Source organism: Centruroides vittatus, unplaced genomic scaffold, assembly GCF_030686945.1.
Source record: "Centruroides vittatus isolate TY-2023 unplaced genomic scaffold, ASM3068694v2 contig_786, whole genome shotgun sequence".
Lineage (NCBI taxonomy): Eukaryota > Metazoa > Arthropoda > Arachnida > Scorpiones > Buthidae > Centruroides > Centruroides vittatus.
Genome location: NW_027122506.1, coordinates 776,029 through 795,528, shown reverse-complemented (window position 1 = coordinate 795,528; position 19,500 = coordinate 776,029). Strand labels below are relative to the sequence as shown.

The window sequence follows — 19,500 nt, the reverse complement described above, 5'->3', positions numbered from 1 at the left end:
AAAAATCACGACAGTTAAACAGAAGTGCGTGCAGCAAACAATGCAACGCAGTCAGTGTGAGAAGGAGTGTCACTGCGAAATGGAGCAATGCGTGAACATTACAGCACTTCCTCGCTACATACCAGGTGACAGTTCTTCAACACTTTCCACATTCTCCAGATCTGGAACCTGCAGATTTCTTCTTGTTCCCCGCCTGAAGGAGTGTGACATTGCGCAGATCCAACGAGTGACAACGGTGCTTCGTGCAATACCGAAAGAAGTGTTTGCTCACAGCTTCCAGCAGCTGTACAACCGATGTCAAATGTGTGTTGTTGCTAATTATGATTACTTTGAATGCCAGTCAAAGTATTTTGTTTGTATCTCTTGTTTCCTTTATTTTATGAGACCATTCATTGAACTTTTCAGACACACCTTGTATTTTACAAGTAGCAATACTTGTAAAATTCAAAAAAAAAATACACAAAAAAATTAGTAACAGTTAATCAGTGGCGTAGCGAACATAACTGGCACCCGGGGCACAACACTTTATTGGCACTCCCTCCAGAAACACATATAGTTTGTCTTAGAGACCATTTGGGCACCCCTCTGGGAATGGCGCCCGGTGCATGATACACCCTCTTGCTACACCACTGCAGTTAATATGAATTTAATAAGATGTTAAAACACCACTTACAACAGCCATTGTGTAATCGCAACTTATGATATATTCACCATTGATCACTACGAAATAGTTTTGAAAATCTTTATTATCTAAATAAGAAAAGATAAAACAGTGATTTAAATACGTTAAAACAAAGGTAGAAAACAAACATTTTACTCCATTAAAGTAACTAACCCGGGAGTTTCTGTGTAATTTTGCTGGTAAGATAATCAGTAGCAGGAAATAATACTGTTCTATCAGGTTGGACAAATAAATAGTTTTGTCCCTGCGAGGTCTGAAATTATTTCTTAATTATATTTTTGCTAAAGACTCGTTTAGTGTATCGCAGAGAATTTCTTACCAGTTTATCTTTAAATGTTATTTTTGGTCTGGCTTGTTGAAATAGGATTATCATCAATGCAAAAGACATACCAATAATAATTCCATACTGAAATATTTTATAATTATAATGCATACATAAACATTAGCATACAAATTAAGACGACGTACTCACTTCCAACCCGATTACAAACGAACAAATAAAAGTAGCAAGAAAAGGTAACAGATCGAGTTCTGTAATATTGCATTTTATTATTACTATTATTATAAATAATATATCCGTAAATTTTTACGATGTTTGGATAAGCTCACTGTTTGTCTTCCACATAACTGGAATGTCTTTGTAATGAACCATATTAAGAACGGCAACAATTATGATGGCACTTAAAGATGGCTTGGGAATGTAACGAAAGTACGGAGACAAGACACACAATGCAAGAATTACTGTAGTTCCTGTAATAAAAGAATATACTTATTAATTAAAACCGCTACCTCCGTCTCGTGTAACGTGCGTACGATAAACTCGTACCCGTAAATACTCCGCCAAACTGAGTTTTCACACCGCTGCTATAATTTATTGCAGTCCTGTAAACAAATTATTTATTATTAGTCTTTAACCTTACAATGTTATAGTTTAATAACATTATGCATAATGATTTATTCTGTTATTCAGTAGAGATAAAATTATAACTATACAATTAAAAATACAGCTAAACATTTTATATTTTGGATAATTAGATATTTTCAAATATCCTGAATGTTGAATTCACTTGACTTTTCATTCCAACTGTATAGTAGAGTGAAGAGTAAGGCTTGGAGATGATAATACTAGGTTCTCAGATGTTCAGTAAGCCAGCTGAAGTCAGAGAGAAAGAAAGAGAGAGAGAGAGAGAGATTATATACTACTTCTTTGGGAAAGACATTCAGGTATGGGTGAGGTCTTAGATCAGATAAAGGGTGCAGAGGGAGCCAATTTACAATCTAGAGATTCTTAAAAAGCCATGCAATCCCCAAAGGTCATCCTAGAACATTAATGCATTTAGCTCACCACACATTACATGCTGTAATGTGCTAAATGCTGGGCATTCTGTATAAATTGTAGTGGTGTATCTGCAATGAACCTGCATATGAACATCAAACTCTGCTTAGTCAAGCTTGAGGAAACAAAAGTTAGCTTTCACTCTGACCATCTAACGAATATACAGTGCCGCCTTGTACTTTGAATTTAATTTATTCCAGGAAGCCATTCAAAGTCCAAATCAGTTTTTCACATTAGAAATAATGGAGTGAATTAATCTATTACCAGACCTTAATTATTGTTTTGTTAAGTATTGTTTAAGTTTTTTTTAAATGACTATTCCGTTTTGGTAGAACAGCAAACGCACATAATTTAAGGTAAAAATAGCGCAATTAAATACCCAAATAAATAATAAATAAAACACATAAATATTGTATAATAAAATGAAAATTGCATTAACTGGTCACACATTGTCAACTTCATCATCTTAAAATGGTCGCCAGATCTGCCACAAGTGTACAGCTTTCGTGCTTTGCAATAAGTTCCTTTTTTCGCCTCAATTGTCGATATTATAATCTTCCTCTTAGACTGTTGCCTCCACACACTTCTCAGATACCATAGTAAATAAATAAAGGTAACAGCGAATTGAACAGGCAGTTTTTGCATGCTAAGTAAGGATGGCTGTCACAAAGCTGTCCTTACTTAACATAGATGTGTAATTTATAACATTTCAGAAATTTAACACATTATTGCTAATGTGAGATTGTATTATTTGTTTAGAACCTTATTTTAAACATTTTTCTTCACATTTTGTTTGAATAAAATCAAGTTGTAATGTCCTGGGATAAAAGGTATATCAGACATATGCTTTATGAGTGTCAGAGAGGGTATAATGCCTTACATACAAACAGTAAAAAAAACTGTAACGTGTATGATGAATATGCTCCAAAACTTTAAACATGTCAAATGTGGATTATAAAGTTTTGTTTGGAAAATTTTGAACTAAAGCATAGAAAGCATGAGGTGCTCAAAAGTTGTCGACAAAGAAAAACTGTAAGAAGAAATTAAATCAATAAATAACACACGGTACAGTGTACGTAATCAAACACATCAAACATAAAGCGTAAAAAAAAACTGAAAACATACGAGTATAATGTGAGAGTGAGAGCTACACAAATTGTATTTATGCTGCAAGTGCATTTTCCCACTGTACACACATTGACAATTTATAGCCCTTGTTTGAACTCAGATGCAAATGTTTTAAGAATTTAGCATTCAAACTCAAAATCTTTCAAAGTACAAGGTACCACTGTACATTTTAACTTTGTTTTAAAATGCAATTACTATGAAACACTCTTACTCTCGGTATTCTTACTCTATGATACCTCTTAATGTCACCAAGAGATATCAGAATTGCAAATCCAACTAATATTTAAAATATAATTTCAATAACATCATACTTATTTGCACAATATGGCAATTGATAAATCTTGCGTGTTTTCATACGAATACAACCCGCATGAAAGATTTCATGTGGCGCAACTAAAACATATTAGGAGGAGGATGCAAACCTACATTCTCTCTTGTAACAGTGTGGATCATTCTATATACTTACGTATCAGTGTATTTGTTACACGCAATTCTTTCCCCCGTATTTGAATTTTCCTTCATTGTATGTCTATTTGTAAATTGTCTCGCAAAGAATAAAAAGCAATGTGAATAATGAAATTTATTGTTCTTATGTAATAAATAATGCAATAAAGTATTATGTTTCTTTACCTTGAAAAACTTCCAGTAGCAGGAAATGAAGAAACAAATGAACCCATTATGTTACCAATTCCTAAAATAAATAAATAATTAAAAACTCAAATGATTTTTAGATTAGTGTATTAATATAAAATGCATTTTAATAGATCTAATTGTAAAATTTTAAACAAAATATGTTGATAACACACTATAATAGGAACAATTAATGATGGTTTCTGGAAGATGCCATAAATTGTCGAAACTTTTAGTCCTTTACAAATGCATTTAGACCGGATGGTCAATAAGACCACAGGATTAAAGCTTACCATATTTGCCAAGTGCCGAGCAAACATTTGGCCAATGCCGAGCAGTGTGGATTATTTACTCTTGACTAATATTTGGAATTTGCCATTTCCTACTCCTTGTCACTATATTATGCCAAATCAAAGTAGACAAATAGGCAATTATATGGTAATCAGCAAATACAGAATGCATGGAGCCTGCTTAATACAGTTTAATAAGTATTTACACTATCAGAATTGACTCAGAGCAGGACTTGAATCTGCAATTCCATGCAGAGCAATGCTTCCGCACGGTAAGAAAATTAATTAATTAATTAATTAAAATCACAAAAAAGTATCCAGACATAATCTGTTGGTTGTTTGGCTTTACAAATTTGTTGGGTTTTGCGAGGTTTGTTTATGTATAAACTATATTATTACTTGTATCTAATTTATTAAAAGTTTTGCAATGAAAAGTCTACGTAAAATGTGTAATACGACTATTTTCCATATTATAACTTTTAGAATACAAAATTTGAATATATTTCTAGACTAATACATAATAGCATAACTAGTGCCAATATTAGGGGGACCCAAATTAAAATGCACAAACTTACATTCATTCCAGTAATCATTATGGATGTAGCTGCTAACACTGTGGAAGAAGATTAAACTCAGATATTGTATACATGTTATATACATGATTACAATACCTGAGCAGTGTATACGTCACAATACTACTAACTCATATACAAGTATCTCCTGCTTTATGAAAGTTGGCTTTATGCAACTTTGCTTTTACAAAAGACTTACATTAGTATCTGTTTTCTCTAAGTTTTGTGGATTATATGCAGTGGTTTCCAATAAAAATGAAGACATGTTGATATAAAATAGTTTATTTCATTTTCCTCATCATCTAGTCCTTGGTCTCTACATATAAATGTAGAGTAAGTGCTACTGACAGAGAAGAAACTCAAAGTATCTTTGCAAAAGGTCTGGAAAGATAATATAAAGTTGGCAATTACAACCTTGAGATTCAATAAACTAACAGTCTCAATGAGAAATGGAACTATAATGAAATTAAATTCATGGAGTTTTTAAAATTGTTCACTTTAAAGCAGTAAATGATTTTAAAAACTTTGAACCAACAATAATAAACACAGCAATATTGGTTTCGGCTAAGGAGGCTTGGAGGAGGGTGGAAGTTGATAAAGATGACGTTGAAGAGATTTTGGAATTCCGTGATTAAGAACCGACAGAAAGAGCCAATTCAATTGCAAGAGGAACGAATATGAATTGTAACCAACAGTAGTAGCGAACAACCTAAAGTTAGTCAACCAGGAATTGAACTGAATGTGAAGCAATTGTGTGAGATTATCACTAAAATTGGCAGTGTACAATGATTGCAGAAAAGTACGGCTTTAATTTTGAATGTGTGTAGGTTTAGGGCAAGTTTGCAGGATGTTTAAAAAAAAACCATATGATAGAAAAAATACATGAAGCTAAGCAGTCAAGCATACTGTCATATTTCAATACTACATCAGCCATAGCAGATGACAAACTTCAACTTTTGATAGAGAAGCAAGCAGACAAAGCATAGACGTTAGTCCTGATGGATTCATAGATGATCCACTTCCTTTCTTTCCTACAACTCGGTGCTCTGCATCTCCCACAAATCAGCCTAACACTACCACCACTACTTCTCAGACTTTCCAATGCACTTGTGGTCTTCCTAATTCTGATGGTAAATAAAACTACACTATACTGTACATACACCTACATTATATCTACCTTATACAGACTGCATATTATATTTCTGCTTTTACTGTGTATTAGTGCTATTTATTATATTCTGGGTCTGTAAAATGCTAAAAAAATTTTCATTAATGGTAATTGTTTCTTTGCTTTACGCCATTTTGACTTATGAAAAGTTTCGTGGTTACTTGTATTGTTTATAAAAATTAATGAATTAATTTTAATCCTATATTTTATATAAAATTTCCTATTTTAATACAAATATTAAACTATCTCTTGTTGAATAAATAAATAACTTTTAAAATATGAATCACTTACCCAAAGCTATCATTTCTTGTGATGCATCAAGTTTTTTCCCTTTAGCTAAAGAGGAAACAAATATCAATGTATTTCTGAAGCAATTTAATAATATATATTATAAAACAAATGCATTTCAAGAAATTTTGTAAAAGATATTTTATATTGCAGTGCCTAGCTTAGGTCTTCTCTCTTGTTTTGTGTCTTATTTTGTATACTTACACACTGTCCATTTCTTGTTATTTGTTTCATTGGATGTATACTTTTTATTGAATTTATTACTTTTATTTATTATTTACCAATTTATTACCAGCCAAAAATTTATGTGGTCTTATTCAGTGCAGTGTCATCTATTAGGAAAAGTTATTTTTTGTTAGAGTTTCAAGGTACTCTAAAGGGTTCAAGCTTCCATTTCTTTTGCAACATTATTCTGAGCTTTTACTTTTGTGCTTGTGTCCTCAAATATTGACGATATAAATCTCAAAATTGTGGAATTGCAAACTAAAAAACAGACAACGTCAGACAAGCTAAGCAAAGATTCTGAGCCTTTAAATCAAATACAAGTTTTGATTTAAAGGCTCGGAATCAATTTCCTTCTCAAGAGATACACCTTAGTGTCTTCCTCACTGATGAGCCTCCACGATATAGTAATCCGGACTAGGTGATCCCAGTGACACTAACCATTTCAAAACCCACTGGAGGTTACGTGTGGCTCACCAGTAAGGAGGCCACTAAGGCGTACCTCTTGAGAAGAAAATTGGTTATGTCGATCAATTCAATTACATCTACATATAATGTCGGCGTCGTGTCGAATGAATGATTCCAGGACAGACGACGGAGTCTGATGGTCATTGTCAAGAATTTATTTTACAGAACTATATACAAGAGTTACAATTACATTGACCGTGGAAACAGTGGTCGGAGCGGGCGGTGAGGTAAGTGACCGGATAGAAGCACGTCCGCCTAAAAAAAAATGGAGTTAACCACGGTCTGACGTCACGTAGGTCGGAGACGATGGTCAAATGCCGAAATCTAATCTTCCATATAACATTTATTTGAGTTTATTCCTTATTCTACTTTGAAAATGTAATATCGTCATCTTCCTCCACAATCCTTTCACTTTTAAAAATTTGCATATTTGTGTTAAACTAATATAAAATAGTATGACATTTGATTGCTATTAACTCTGATTAACACTTTATATTAAATTTGTAATATTCACTAAGAGTATGTATACTTTTAACGTGATTATTAACAAAAGACACTCCCACAATTCACTCGTTAGTATTCACTGGATAGCAAAGCTTTGAACTCTCATATGAAATTTTGTACAAAATTAGTTGTATTTCCTTATAACCAAGTACAGTAGACCCCCCTGTAACATGGTAGATACGTTCCATGTTATATGAATCCGTGTTGTACGAGTCACATAAATACACGAGCCAATCACAGCCCAGCACGTGTGCAGTTTAGGGGCTATGGCTGTTTGAAAGGTTTTCTTCCAATTCTAGACTAATTTGACTCAACATTTCCAAAACACGTATAATTTTTTGGGAATAATCCATATAAACTATGCTATAAACAAAAAATTGTAGGATTACTTACCGACTGTGCACCGTTTGATGACGCCATTGCTTAAGCTTGCTTTCATGGCGGAGTGGCTCATCGAACGGTGGGTGCGTGTTTCCTGATAAGTTATTTTTTGCAGAAAAATTCGCTGAACTTTGGAGACATCATTAATATAAATATAATTTTTGTGGCCGTTAAATAATAAATTTTTTTTAGTAGGTCCGCTGCTCGTTTAAACTCAACGGTTTGTACAATATCCACTATTGGTCCAGATTCGACCAATCCTGTCGCGACACGAGTCGGCGATGATGTTTTACGGTGTTATACAAGTCTCTTTTAGCATGTTATACAAACATGATCGCAATTTTTTCGCCGTGTTATGCGAATCCATGTTATACGAACCCACGTTATAGGGGGGTCTACTGTAATGACAAAAAGCAAAAAACCAAACAATAATATTTGGTTGTTTGGTTATTTTGTTTTTGTCATTACTTCCAGTTTATAGTATTTCAAAAACACTCCATCTATTCATTAACAGATGACATTGTTAAGTAAGCAGTCTCACATAAATGACTTGTTTCAGTTAAAACATAGTTGAGATATAAGATACTCTGTACGCGCATTTTCTATAATAAAACTAAAATTTACCAAAAGCCTTCGCAATAGCAATTGCTTCCAAGATGCTAATCACGGGAATCATAATTACACCAATTCTCAAATCCTGAAAGTTTTTTAAAATGAACAAAAATCAAACATTTAAATTAAAGAAATATAAAAAGACTTTTTTAACAAAAAAATAAAATCTTGTCAGTTTATATTTGTAAAATTTTTGAATATATGTTAAATATACATTTGTTAACTTAAATTTAGAAGGAGTTAATAGCGAGGTCGAGGCCGAAGTTTTAAATGTGTAAACGTGTATGTCGGACGTTCGGCGCCACTTTCCCGTAAGCCTAGAAGTTTGACAATGGTGTTTGGAATGTCGAGCGTGATTCCACCGACTTTCCAAACGCCATTGTCAAACTTCTAGGCTTACGGGAAAGCGGCGCCGAACATCCGACGTACACGTTTTCGCATTTAAAACTTCGGCCTCAACATCGCTACTATCAAAAGTTAACCGATAACTCTACCGAAAGAGTAGAGTTTCTAAAAAAATTATTCAGTGAATAATTTTGCGATAAAACGAAAACCCAACACAAATGACAAACCTGAACTATTCTAATAAAATCTTTGTGCTCAGTTTTATTAGTCGAATTATCGTAGACATCGACAGAAAACGGCGGTGGTTCAAACGGTGGCAAACCAGCTTTGATAACCTGAGTAAGCGTAAATGGAGATATGTTATAAATTAAAAGGATGGATGCTAAACCGCCGCAGATAAGAACAATCAAAGCATTTTTTCCTGCAATAAAAAAATATATTTATTAGAATAATTATTATGCTGCATAATAATTTTAATCTTATTGCAATTAAACTGTTGTTTGCAAATAGAGCATCTCGCAAACCGTACGAAAATATATTCCCCGAAAAATTTACGACAGTAAATAACGTAAAGATTCACCCAATCGGAAATGTTTTTGGAGATTTTAAACATATATGCAATGTACCAATCGAAAACTACTATGGGCAGAATTAGAGTGAATGTAATTTGTTGACGAAGCTCGCCTGTAGATGCATTGAGATGTTGACTTGGCTAAAGACATTTTGTTTCTTGAGACGAACTATATATTATTTTAATTAAACAAAAAATTTAGATAGAAATATTAAATTACTTATATAATCCGAGCTAATTAAAATATAAATGTTACTTCGTGTTTTTTTACTCTTTCTACCCTGTGGGAACAACTTTTTCCATGGTCATCATGAGTTCAGCCACATGGGCCCACAAGAGTTGGCTGATGAGGAATAGTGCCCAATATTTCAGCGAGACTACCCTCAAAATATTTCTGGGGTTGTTCAACCAAATTGATTCTACGTCCACTAGAGTAACAAATTTAAAAAATAAAATTCTATTTAAAATATTGTAAAAAGCACAAAAATAGTTAATGCTTTAACGTTTTGTTCTCCCGTTTACTTTAGTAATTTATATATATTTTAAAAAATTAAGCACTTTTATGGCCATTTTTTTCAGGTTTGGGGTGACAGATGATGAGTTTCCATATACACCAACCCATTGCATTTATACACACAGAAACAAATGTAGAATTTAATCATGTTGAGTTTATCCAGTGGAATGGTGATAGTAATTGGATTGGGAGTGAAATGAGCGAGTCGGTCTGGACCACTCCCTAAAACATTTAAGACTTAGAGTGCATTCTTTTATTCCTCTGCGTAACTCCACATGAGCGACATCCGTTTAAAAATTCCTAACGCGTTCCTAAATTCGAAACGCGTTACTAAATTCTGGTGGGAGTGCGCGCGGTCAAACGGCCAACGTGCTTTCCATCATAAACTACTGCTACGATGGAAAGCAAAATGGCGTCCTCCAGATGGCTCAGATAGTTTCGTTTCCAGGTCCATTATGTGGTTTTATGAATGAAAATTTAGAAGTCGCGAAAGCACAAGTTAGTGCACGCGATGATGTAAGTGTCTTTTCAAATTTTTTTCAAATGATAGCTGGCATTCTAATTTTTTTCGTGGCTATTTTGAATGCTCTTTCAACAAATAATCTATTTTATGGTTAAATTTTACAATTGGAACCCTTCTTTTGACTTTAAAAGCTCATGTTTTAGAATTATAGATTCCTCCATCACCATACTATCGATAGTGTGGGCGCCGCCATCTTTCTTTCTTTCACTGTCGTTCCTAAATGCCTACAAACAGCAGCGCACTCCCGTAGTAGCGGCGATACGGAATGACCGCTATTAAAGAACGCACCCTTACACAATAACGCCTTCTATCTTAATTAGAAGTGAACGAAATTTGAGTTAAAAGATTTGAGAATACAGTAAAGTCGTTTATCCGTATCAATTGGGGACTGGGGTTGTTCGGATAACCGATTATGTACGAAAAAGTATATTAACCTGTCCGACGTTGAAATTTTTCTCCGTTGCGTGTCGCTTCGTGTTGAATTTTCATCGATTTTAAGCCTAACGAAAATTTTTATAATAATAATCGAGGCTATTGTATCGTTAAAAATCATTTCTTCATTTTGTACAAACAAAATAAATATATTGAAAAATATAAAAACAAAAATTATACTTTAGAAGTAAATCTAGTATCAAAAAAGTTCAATTCGGCACAACACAGTCCGACTGGAAAGCATTCGGATAACCGACGTTTCGGATAACTGGTGTACGGATAAACGACTCTCTACTGTATTATACAAAGAAAGTTAAATAAAAGCATTTAAAAAAAATCAAATCTCACAATTCTTTTTACTTTTTTTATTAAAAGCACTAACAATACAAGGAAGCTATATTAATTAATATATTATAGAAGCCTAAAATGATTTAAGAAAGGTAAAACAGGATTACTTTTAATAGAGAAATAAGATTATATTACAATTCGTGTGTATGAGAGAATGAGTGAACGTATGTACAGAGAAATTGACATTTGGTGAGAAATTCTTAATAATATTTCTCAATTGAATTTTCACGTAGGAACAAATCATTTCTAAATAAAATCGGTTAATATTGCAATAATTACCTGTCGTAATCATCCACCAAACTGTAGATAGAACTTTTTTCAATTTCGGAGTAATTGTCGAATTTTCTCTAAATTTTAATTCTCTAAAATACTATTAAAATTATATTGGAAATTAGGAACATAATTAAAATTATAATTTATAAAGAATAAGCTTACCCTAAGCAATAACAGAATTATTACGCACGAAATTCCCATAATAGTATCCCAATAACTGAAAAATTTCAATACTTAAATTTATATAATCTTAAATTTATGACGTATTACGTGAGGATATATTGCACTTACTTCGCTGTATGTATCTTTGAAAAGATTTCGTAAATTGAGGTAAAAAATTCTTGAGATTTCACTTTTACTCCTAGAAGACCCTACAATATGAATTTTATTGTTATTCAAATGAACTAAATGCAATATTTAGGGGCTTTTAATGGTCGACAATTGCTTTTAACAGTCATAAAATTAAGTTATAACCTTAAATAATTCAGCTGTTCACTAGATTCATTTGTATATAATATGAATTAAAATTTATATATATTTTTAATAATTATTAATATATTGGTAAATACCAGTTTTGAAAATTGATGAGTAATACCATTATTGAAACATCAATACTGGTTTTTATAAATTTTCCTGAGTTATTCTTAAAGATAATTTTCTTTTTGCCATTTTCTATTGTTATCTTCATCAACCTATTGACACTTACAGGACAAAACAATAGAAGAGTTAGAAAGATACAGGGGGGAAAAAGTCACGGCAGTGACTCTGCACCAAGTGAAAAAGTCACTGACTGAAGTATATACAGGAATTGAGTTGTCTGCCCTCAAACACCTGTAGTAAATCTGAATATCTCATTTCAAAAAAGGACTTGTTTTCTTAGGCAATGTACAAAATTTCAGGATTTTCTATATGGGGTTGCTGAAATATAAGCAATCGAAAAGTGCAAAAATTGCCAAAAACACTGTATTTTGTTCTTTTCTTCATCCAATAATTGGAACACAACTAGAAAAAAAAATTACAAAGTCTTGAAATCTCAAATTTTAAACCTAATCCTCTCATTATCAGTGAGATGCTAGCAAAGTTTCCAGGTTAATAGGTCAAAATTCATGGGGGGAGTTTCTTACAGAGCTATTTTACTTTTATGGCTTAATTTCACGCTTATAAGGATAAATATGAACGGAGACAAATAACTTTCATTCAAAATGCTATCCAGAATAACAAAAGATCAAATTTATGCAAATTAAAACTTTTTGTAACGATTTTACCGATGACATATCGAAAGCATTTGGTTGGTGGCCGTCACGTCGCCGAGTGCCAACCGAACTGTATGATATGTCATCGTAATAACACAATCATTAACCGAAAAACAGTTCGTATCCAACAAACACATCCGAAATGTAAAAATATTGTAGGCTGATTTCATGTATATTTTTGTGAAGATATGTCTGAAGAGGAGGCAGCGAATAATATGGTGTGAGGGAAGAGTCAAGAAAAGATGTAAAAAAACTGATTATTAATTCTAAAAAATATTTAAAACTCTCGTTGATACTTACAGCTAACTGAGTGGAAGCTATTGTAATAGCAGCTGCAGACGTGAATCCACTTATAACAGATGCAGATATAAAGTTCACAAGAAATCCTAATAAAGAGAAATAAAGTTAACAGATAACGTTTAAAAAATTTAATTTTATTGAAAGAAAAAAAATTAGCAAAGACAATAAATAACTTATCCAATGTTGGATGGATGAAGTGGTAAATCATGGACAAAAATTCAAATTAAAATCACACGTGTAATTAAATAGGCCTGATAAATTAACTAAATTGATAAATTAATGTCAAATTTTTTAAACTAAGAGCACTTTAAGAATGTGTCACCATCATAGGATAGTGCATACAATTATACAAAACAATATTTTAATACTTAACATGGTAACTTCTAAACTGCATACTGATAAATATCCTGAAGCATAGGGTAAGTAAAGGGGCAGATTATATTAAGATTTGACTTTCATTCCAGTATTTTTCTGAGAGGTACACATTGTCATGAGTTATCTACATACAATTACGGCAACCAAAGTGACTTTGTTGAAATGATTTTGAAAATTCATATCAAACTCTTATGATTACAAAAAACTGTATTAATTACAGTAGACCCCCCCTGTAACACAGTAGATACATTCCGTGTTATATGAATCTGTGTTGTACAAGTCACTTAAATACATGAGCCAATCACAGCCCAGCACGTGTCCAGTTTAGGGTCTACGGCTGTTTGAAAGGTTTTCTTCCATAAAATTAACCGATTCTGAACTAATTTGACTAAACATTTCCAAATCAAGTATAATTTTTTGGGAATAATCCATATAAACTATACTAGAAACAAAAAATTGTAGGATTACTTACCGAGTGTGCACCGTTCGACGACGCCATTGTTTAAGCTTGTTTTCGTCGTGGAGTGGCTCGTCGAACGGCGGGTGCATGTTTCCTGATCGGCGAATTTTTCGCATAAAAATAACTTAACTTTGGAGACATTAATGAAAATATAATTTTTACAGCTGTTGAATAATAAATGTTTTTTAGTATGTCCAGTGCTCGTTTAAACTCAACTGTTTGTACAATATCCGCTATTGGTCCAGATTAGACCAATCCAGTCGTGACACAAGTCGGCGATGACGTTTTACAGTGTTATATGAGTCTCCTTTAGCGTGTTATACGAACACAATTGCAATTTTTTCGCCGTGTTATATGAATCCATGTTATATGCATCCGTGTTATAGGGGAGGGTCTACTGTATCTATATATATAATCGAGACGAGTTGATGATGATGATGATGATGATGATGATGATGATGATGATGATGATGATTAAGTAGCAAATATAATACACCAAGAGCTTGCACAGAAACACAAATTAGTAGACATCCACGAACCATACTACAAATACATTCCACAGACAGTATTGGAAAACAACACGCACAAAATGTACTACAACAGAGCCATAATCACAGATAAAACAATTTACCACAACAGACCAGACATCACACTCATTGACAAACACAATAAAATCACATACATTATAGACATATCCATTCCAAACACTCACAATATACAAAACGCATGAACTGAAAAAATTAGAAAGTACACAGAACTCGCCCAAGAAATAAGGCATCTGTGGAGGATGGATAGGGTGCTTATTGTACCTGTTGTTCTCTCCTCTACAGTTGTCATACCACACACACTACACAAAAGCCTGGGCACATTACAATTGAATAGAAACACATACATCACACTACAGAAGGCCACTATATTGAATACATGTCATATTACAAACTACTTCAAAAAACCTTTACTCTGCAGTAAAATTAATTCTTTAATCTAACGTTTTCGGTTAGCTTTACTAACCCTCTTCAGGATTGCCAAAAAAATCGTTATTTCGAAAATTACGTTCGAAAAACTCTTTACAATTTAGAATGTTTTTAAACTTTCCGACTGCGCAATCTCAGATCATTCTTTCACAGCTGCATACCGGCCGCTCTCCAAGCTGAAGGGATTCGATATGATTCTTTAAAATTAATGCTTTGTTCTTTTTCATTATACTTGTTAATGAAACATGCCTCCGTATATTTAAGTTGCCTTATATTTGCCACTTTCTGTACAATTTTCGCATTGTCCCAGTTGATAGACACCTCGTCCAGATCCGCTATCGCATAGTTGGCTAACGCCGTAACTGGTTGCCTGCATCTTACATTTCTTTTATGCTCCTCTAACCTTACTGTCAGCGATCTCTTCGTGGCCCCTATATAATACAGCTCCGTACTCCTCCTTTTATCCTGCACTGGTATTCTGTAAACCCCTGGAATTTTCATTCTGTCCATGGGCGCTTTGTCGTTCCGTAGCAACTGAAATATAGTAGGGTTCCTCCTGTATGCTACTTTTTTATTCTTCTCTATTCCTATTCTTCTATATATGTTGCTTAATTGAGCTCTATACTCCATTATGGTAAATTCTCCCTTTTCTTTACTCTCGTTATTACCTTTCTCTATTTCCTGCACCAACCGTTTTATTTTGCTACTCTTTACTCCTACATTTTCTGCTATTTTCTTGATGTATTCTACCTCCCTTCTTGTGTCTTGCATCCTGCTACAATGCGTGTACGCTCTTCTAAGCAGTGCTCTGAAGGCTGCCAACTTGTAGTTCGTCGGGTCATGGGAAGCCCATGGTATCATCTCTGGAATGTACGATGGTTTACGATACACTTTAGTAGTTATTTTTCCTTCTTCCTCCACTTCTACATCTATGTCCAGGAAATGTATTTTTCTATGGCTCTGCTGTTCTATTTCTAGTTCTAGCCCGAAGATATTGTTATTCATATCTCGACTGAATTTTTCCACGTCTGGCTTCTCATTCCATATAATACATACATCATCTACATATCATCATTTGATCAGTAGAGGTAATACAGAAGTTAAAGCAATTGAAATTAAACGAAAAAAGCTACATGACAGTATTCGATTTTAAGGCAATGTACCCATGTAAAGTTGGAGCCGTGTTTTGGGCACTTGAGAGATTTTTTGTTAGAAAAAGTAGAAAGTGCAGCAAAAGTAAGAAGGCAAGTACTAGAATTGGCGCACTTAGCCACTTTTTCGTCGTTCTTCGAGTTTGAAGATACTACATACAAGCAACATAGGGACGTGCCAATGGGTAGCCCCGTGTCAGGGTTATTATGCAAATTAGTAGTAAGATCTCTGGAAAGTAGCAAATTGCATAAATATAAAGGAAAAATAGTGCTGTATGCAAGATATGTAGATGATGTATGTATTATATGGAACGAGAAGCCAGACGTGGAAAAATTCAGTCGAGATATGAATAACAATATCTTCGGGCTAGAACTAGAAATAGAACAGCAGAGCCATAGAAAAATACATTTCCTGGACATAGATGTAAAAGTGGAGGAAGAAGGAAAAATAACTACTAAAGTGTATCGTAAACCATCGTACATTCCAGAGATGATACCATGGGCTTCCCATGACCCGACGAACTACAAGTTGGCAGCCTTCAGAGCACTGCTTAGAAGAGCGTACACGCATTGTAGCAGGATGCAAGACACAAGAAGGGAGGTAGAATACATCAAGAAAATAGCAGAAAATGTAGGAGTAAAGAGTAGCAAAATAAAACGGTTGGTGCAGGAAATAGAGAAAGGTAATAACGAGAGTAAAGAAAAGGGAGAATTTACCATAATGGAGTATAGAGCTCAATTAAGCAACATATATAGAAGAATAGAAATAGAGAAGAATAAAAAAGTAGCATACAGGAGGAACCCTACTATATTTCAGTTGCTACGGAACGACACAGCGCCCATAGACAGAATGAAAATTCCAGGAGTTTACAGAATACCAGTGCAGGATAAAAGGAGGAGTACGGAACTGTATTATATAGGGGCCACGAAGAGATCGCTGGCAGTAAGGTTAGAGGAGCATAAAAGAAATGTAAGATGCAGGCAACCAGTTACGGCGTTAGCCAACTATGCGATAGCGGATCCGGACGAGGTGTCTATCAACTGGGACAATGCGAAAATTGTACAGAAAGTGGCAAATATAAGGCAACTTAAATATACGGAGGCATGGTGTATTAACAAGTATAATGAAAAAGAACAAAGCATTAATTTTAAAGAATCATATCGAATCCCTTCAGCTTGGAGAGCGGCCGGTATGCATCTGTGAAAGAATGATCTGAGATTGCGCAGCCGGAAAGTTTAAAAACATTCTAAATTGTAAAGAGTTTTTCGAACGTAATTTTCGAAATAACGATTTTTTTGGCAATCTGAAGAGGGTTAGTAAAGCTAACTGAAAACGTTAGATTAAAGAATTAATTTTACTGCATAGTAAAGGTTGTTTGAAGTAGTTTGTTTGTAGTAATGCAGTGTACAGTACATAGTAACATGTCATATTGTGAGAAAATTCCTGAATACAGACACACACACTGATACACTTCTTTAATTTCTGTTTTGGTTACTATTCCTTGACTTTGGTCCGGCATAGTACACAGCCACCGGTGTCAACTGAGTATATCTCACTTAACCCAACATAATAATAATCAGTGCAGAGCCCAAACGGTTAGGAGTTGAAAGTTGAAATTTGGTACACAGTTAGGGTACGTCACGAGGATGCACACTAAGAAGGGATTTTTCGAAATTCCTCCCCACGAGGAAAAGGGACTGGATTAATTCTTAAGACTTCCATCAACAATGGAAGTGTTAAGTAACAATCGAAGTGTTAAGAGAAAGCGACGTGCAAGACGCAGATGCAGTTTTTTTTCGTTTTTGCGGGAAATCAAACATATTTTTAGACCCATCTAAAAATTCTCTACTTAGTCCGGAAACAGAGGGACCCAATTCTTGCATTCTGTGGAAACAAGTAAGGTTGACTATAACATAATAATCTTAATCTTCACTATCGTTACTTTTGCCCGAGCAACACTGGGCCTACATGCTAGTATATTGAATATTCCAGTTACAGTAGAGAGTTGTTTATCCAAACCCCAGTTATCCAAATCATCAGTTATCCGAACGCTTTCCAGTCGGACTGTGTCGTGCTGAATTGAACTTTTTTGATACTAAATTTACTTCTAAACTATAATTTTTATGTTTTTATATTTTTCAATATATTTATTTTGTTTGTACAAAATAAAGAAATAATTTTTAACGTTACAATAGCCTCGATTATTATTATAAAAATTTTCGTTAAGCTTAAAAATCGACGAAAATTCAACACGAAGTGACACGTAACTGAGAAAAATTTCAACGTCGGACAGGTTAATATATTTTTTTGTACATAATCAGTTTTCCGAAAAATCACTTATCTGAACAACCCCATTCTCCAATTGATTCGAATAAACGACTCTCTACTGTATTGATTATTTTTATGATCATCATATAGTAAAAATAACTGAAGCTGTACTGTACATGCCAAGCAAATTCTTCAGTTATATTATTAGGCATTCATATTTAGGAAATGCATGCCATAAGTTTGCCGTGTATTTATAATTTTTTTGTATGAACAACACTCCCTGAAACAAGGAATTTATACAAGAACTTGTTACATTTTCCTTGTTAGGCAATTATAATTATATGATTGACATTAATATTTTTGTAACTGAATAAAGAAAAGCTCGTTGTCATATTTTAGTCAAAGATGAATACTACAAACATTTATAATTTTATCATTTCAAATAATAAAAAAAATTCCCTAAAATTAATTTCTTTTGTTTCCCTTACAATTCAGTGCATTGATAACACATTACATTTCAGATAAAACTGAAAACAATTTGTCAGCAATTACTTGTTGAAGCAGGAATATGGTGAAGAAACAGGTTCTTGCATCACTAAATGCCACCATTGCTTCTTTGAAGTGGTACTGCCAATCAAACACAGTAATGCAAGTAAAGAAGTGATACTGGTCAAAACAATGATTTCAGAGAAGGAAGAAATGATGTGGGTAGTCGCCTGGAAGCAAGACAAAGTCGTACCTCTTTTTGTCAGCAACAGGTTGGTGAAACCTGCCCACTTGTCAGAGGATGGAGGGTTTACGTTCTGTGATCCCATGGGATCAGAATTCTTTTTGTCAGGTCAAGTGGAGGAGGAGAGGGGGTCGTCGGTAAGGCTCAGGTGATAAACGAGTAAATGCCACCATTTAACAATGAAACAAAAATTTATTAAATAACAAACAGACGATTACAATATCTAACATCGAGAATCTATCGACTTTGTTCTCTAGCTTTCTAATACATGTAGGGGTGCCGAAAGAGCGTGTACATTAACTGTTATCATACCTCTTTGATGATTCCATGGACATTTGATTTCGTCCCTGCTTAATTATTCGCACAAAGTTATAAAAATCATGACTGAGACACACACATCGCTCTTAGTGAAATGGTGCTCGGAGATACGGCCTTTTGGTAGATTCCCCCGAAAGTTCCTGGATGTCGTTGGGCTGGTGGTTGATGAGTGACTCCCCTGAAGAGGGGGAAGAAATGGGCTTTTATAGATTTGTCCTGGGAATCTACCTCATGTGACTAATTGTTATTGGAGATAAAGGTTATTGTAGCAAGTGTGGTGGTTAAAGGTGTCCCCGAGACCAAAATAAAGTGATGAAATCGGACGTTAATTGTAAACTTTAAGTCTTGCAGTACGAGAATGAGGACCCCGATGGGTGAATTCT

The 19,500-nt window shown here is 34.0% G+C and overlaps 1 protein-coding gene across 4 annotated transcripts in view; it reads right to left on the bottom strand.

Moving 5' to 3' along the window:
* Positions 1 to 19,500, bottom strand: part of LOC136981663 (sodium-independent sulfate anion transporter-like) — a 31,257-nt gene that overhangs the window by 4,398 nt on the left and 7,359 nt on the right. For 3 of the 4 annotated variants that reach the window (XR_010881755.1, XM_067278001.1, XM_067278003.1), the window contains exons 4-17: positions 12,841 to 12,926; positions 11,579 to 11,658; positions 11,450 to 11,504; positions 11,294 to 11,384; positions 8,854 to 9,047; positions 8,294 to 8,366; positions 6,098 to 6,142; positions 3,777 to 3,837; positions 1,509 to 1,564; positions 1,292 to 1,432; positions 1,155 to 1,213; positions 1,002 to 1,088; positions 836 to 935; positions 674 to 750 (exon numbers count right to left, since the gene is read on the bottom strand). Coding sequence is in view for 3 of the 4 variants with exons in the window: in XM_067278001.1 (XP_067134102.1) it covers positions 674 to 750; positions 836 to 935; positions 1,002 to 1,088; positions 1,155 to 1,213; positions 1,292 to 1,432; positions 1,509 to 1,564; positions 3,777 to 3,837; positions 6,098 to 6,142; positions 8,294 to 8,366; positions 8,854 to 9,047; positions 11,294 to 11,384; positions 11,450 to 11,504; positions 11,579 to 11,658; positions 12,841 to 12,926 (1,205 nt within the window). In the remaining variant the exon portion in view is untranslated. The remainder of the gene's footprint in view (positions 1 to 673; positions 751 to 835; positions 936 to 1,001; positions 1,089 to 1,154; positions 1,214 to 1,291; positions 1,433 to 1,508; positions 1,565 to 3,776; positions 3,838 to 6,097; positions 6,143 to 8,293; positions 8,367 to 8,853; positions 9,048 to 11,293; positions 11,385 to 11,449; positions 11,505 to 11,578; positions 11,659 to 12,840; positions 12,927 to 19,500) is intronic. The other variant, XM_067278002.1, reaches the window with a different exon arrangement.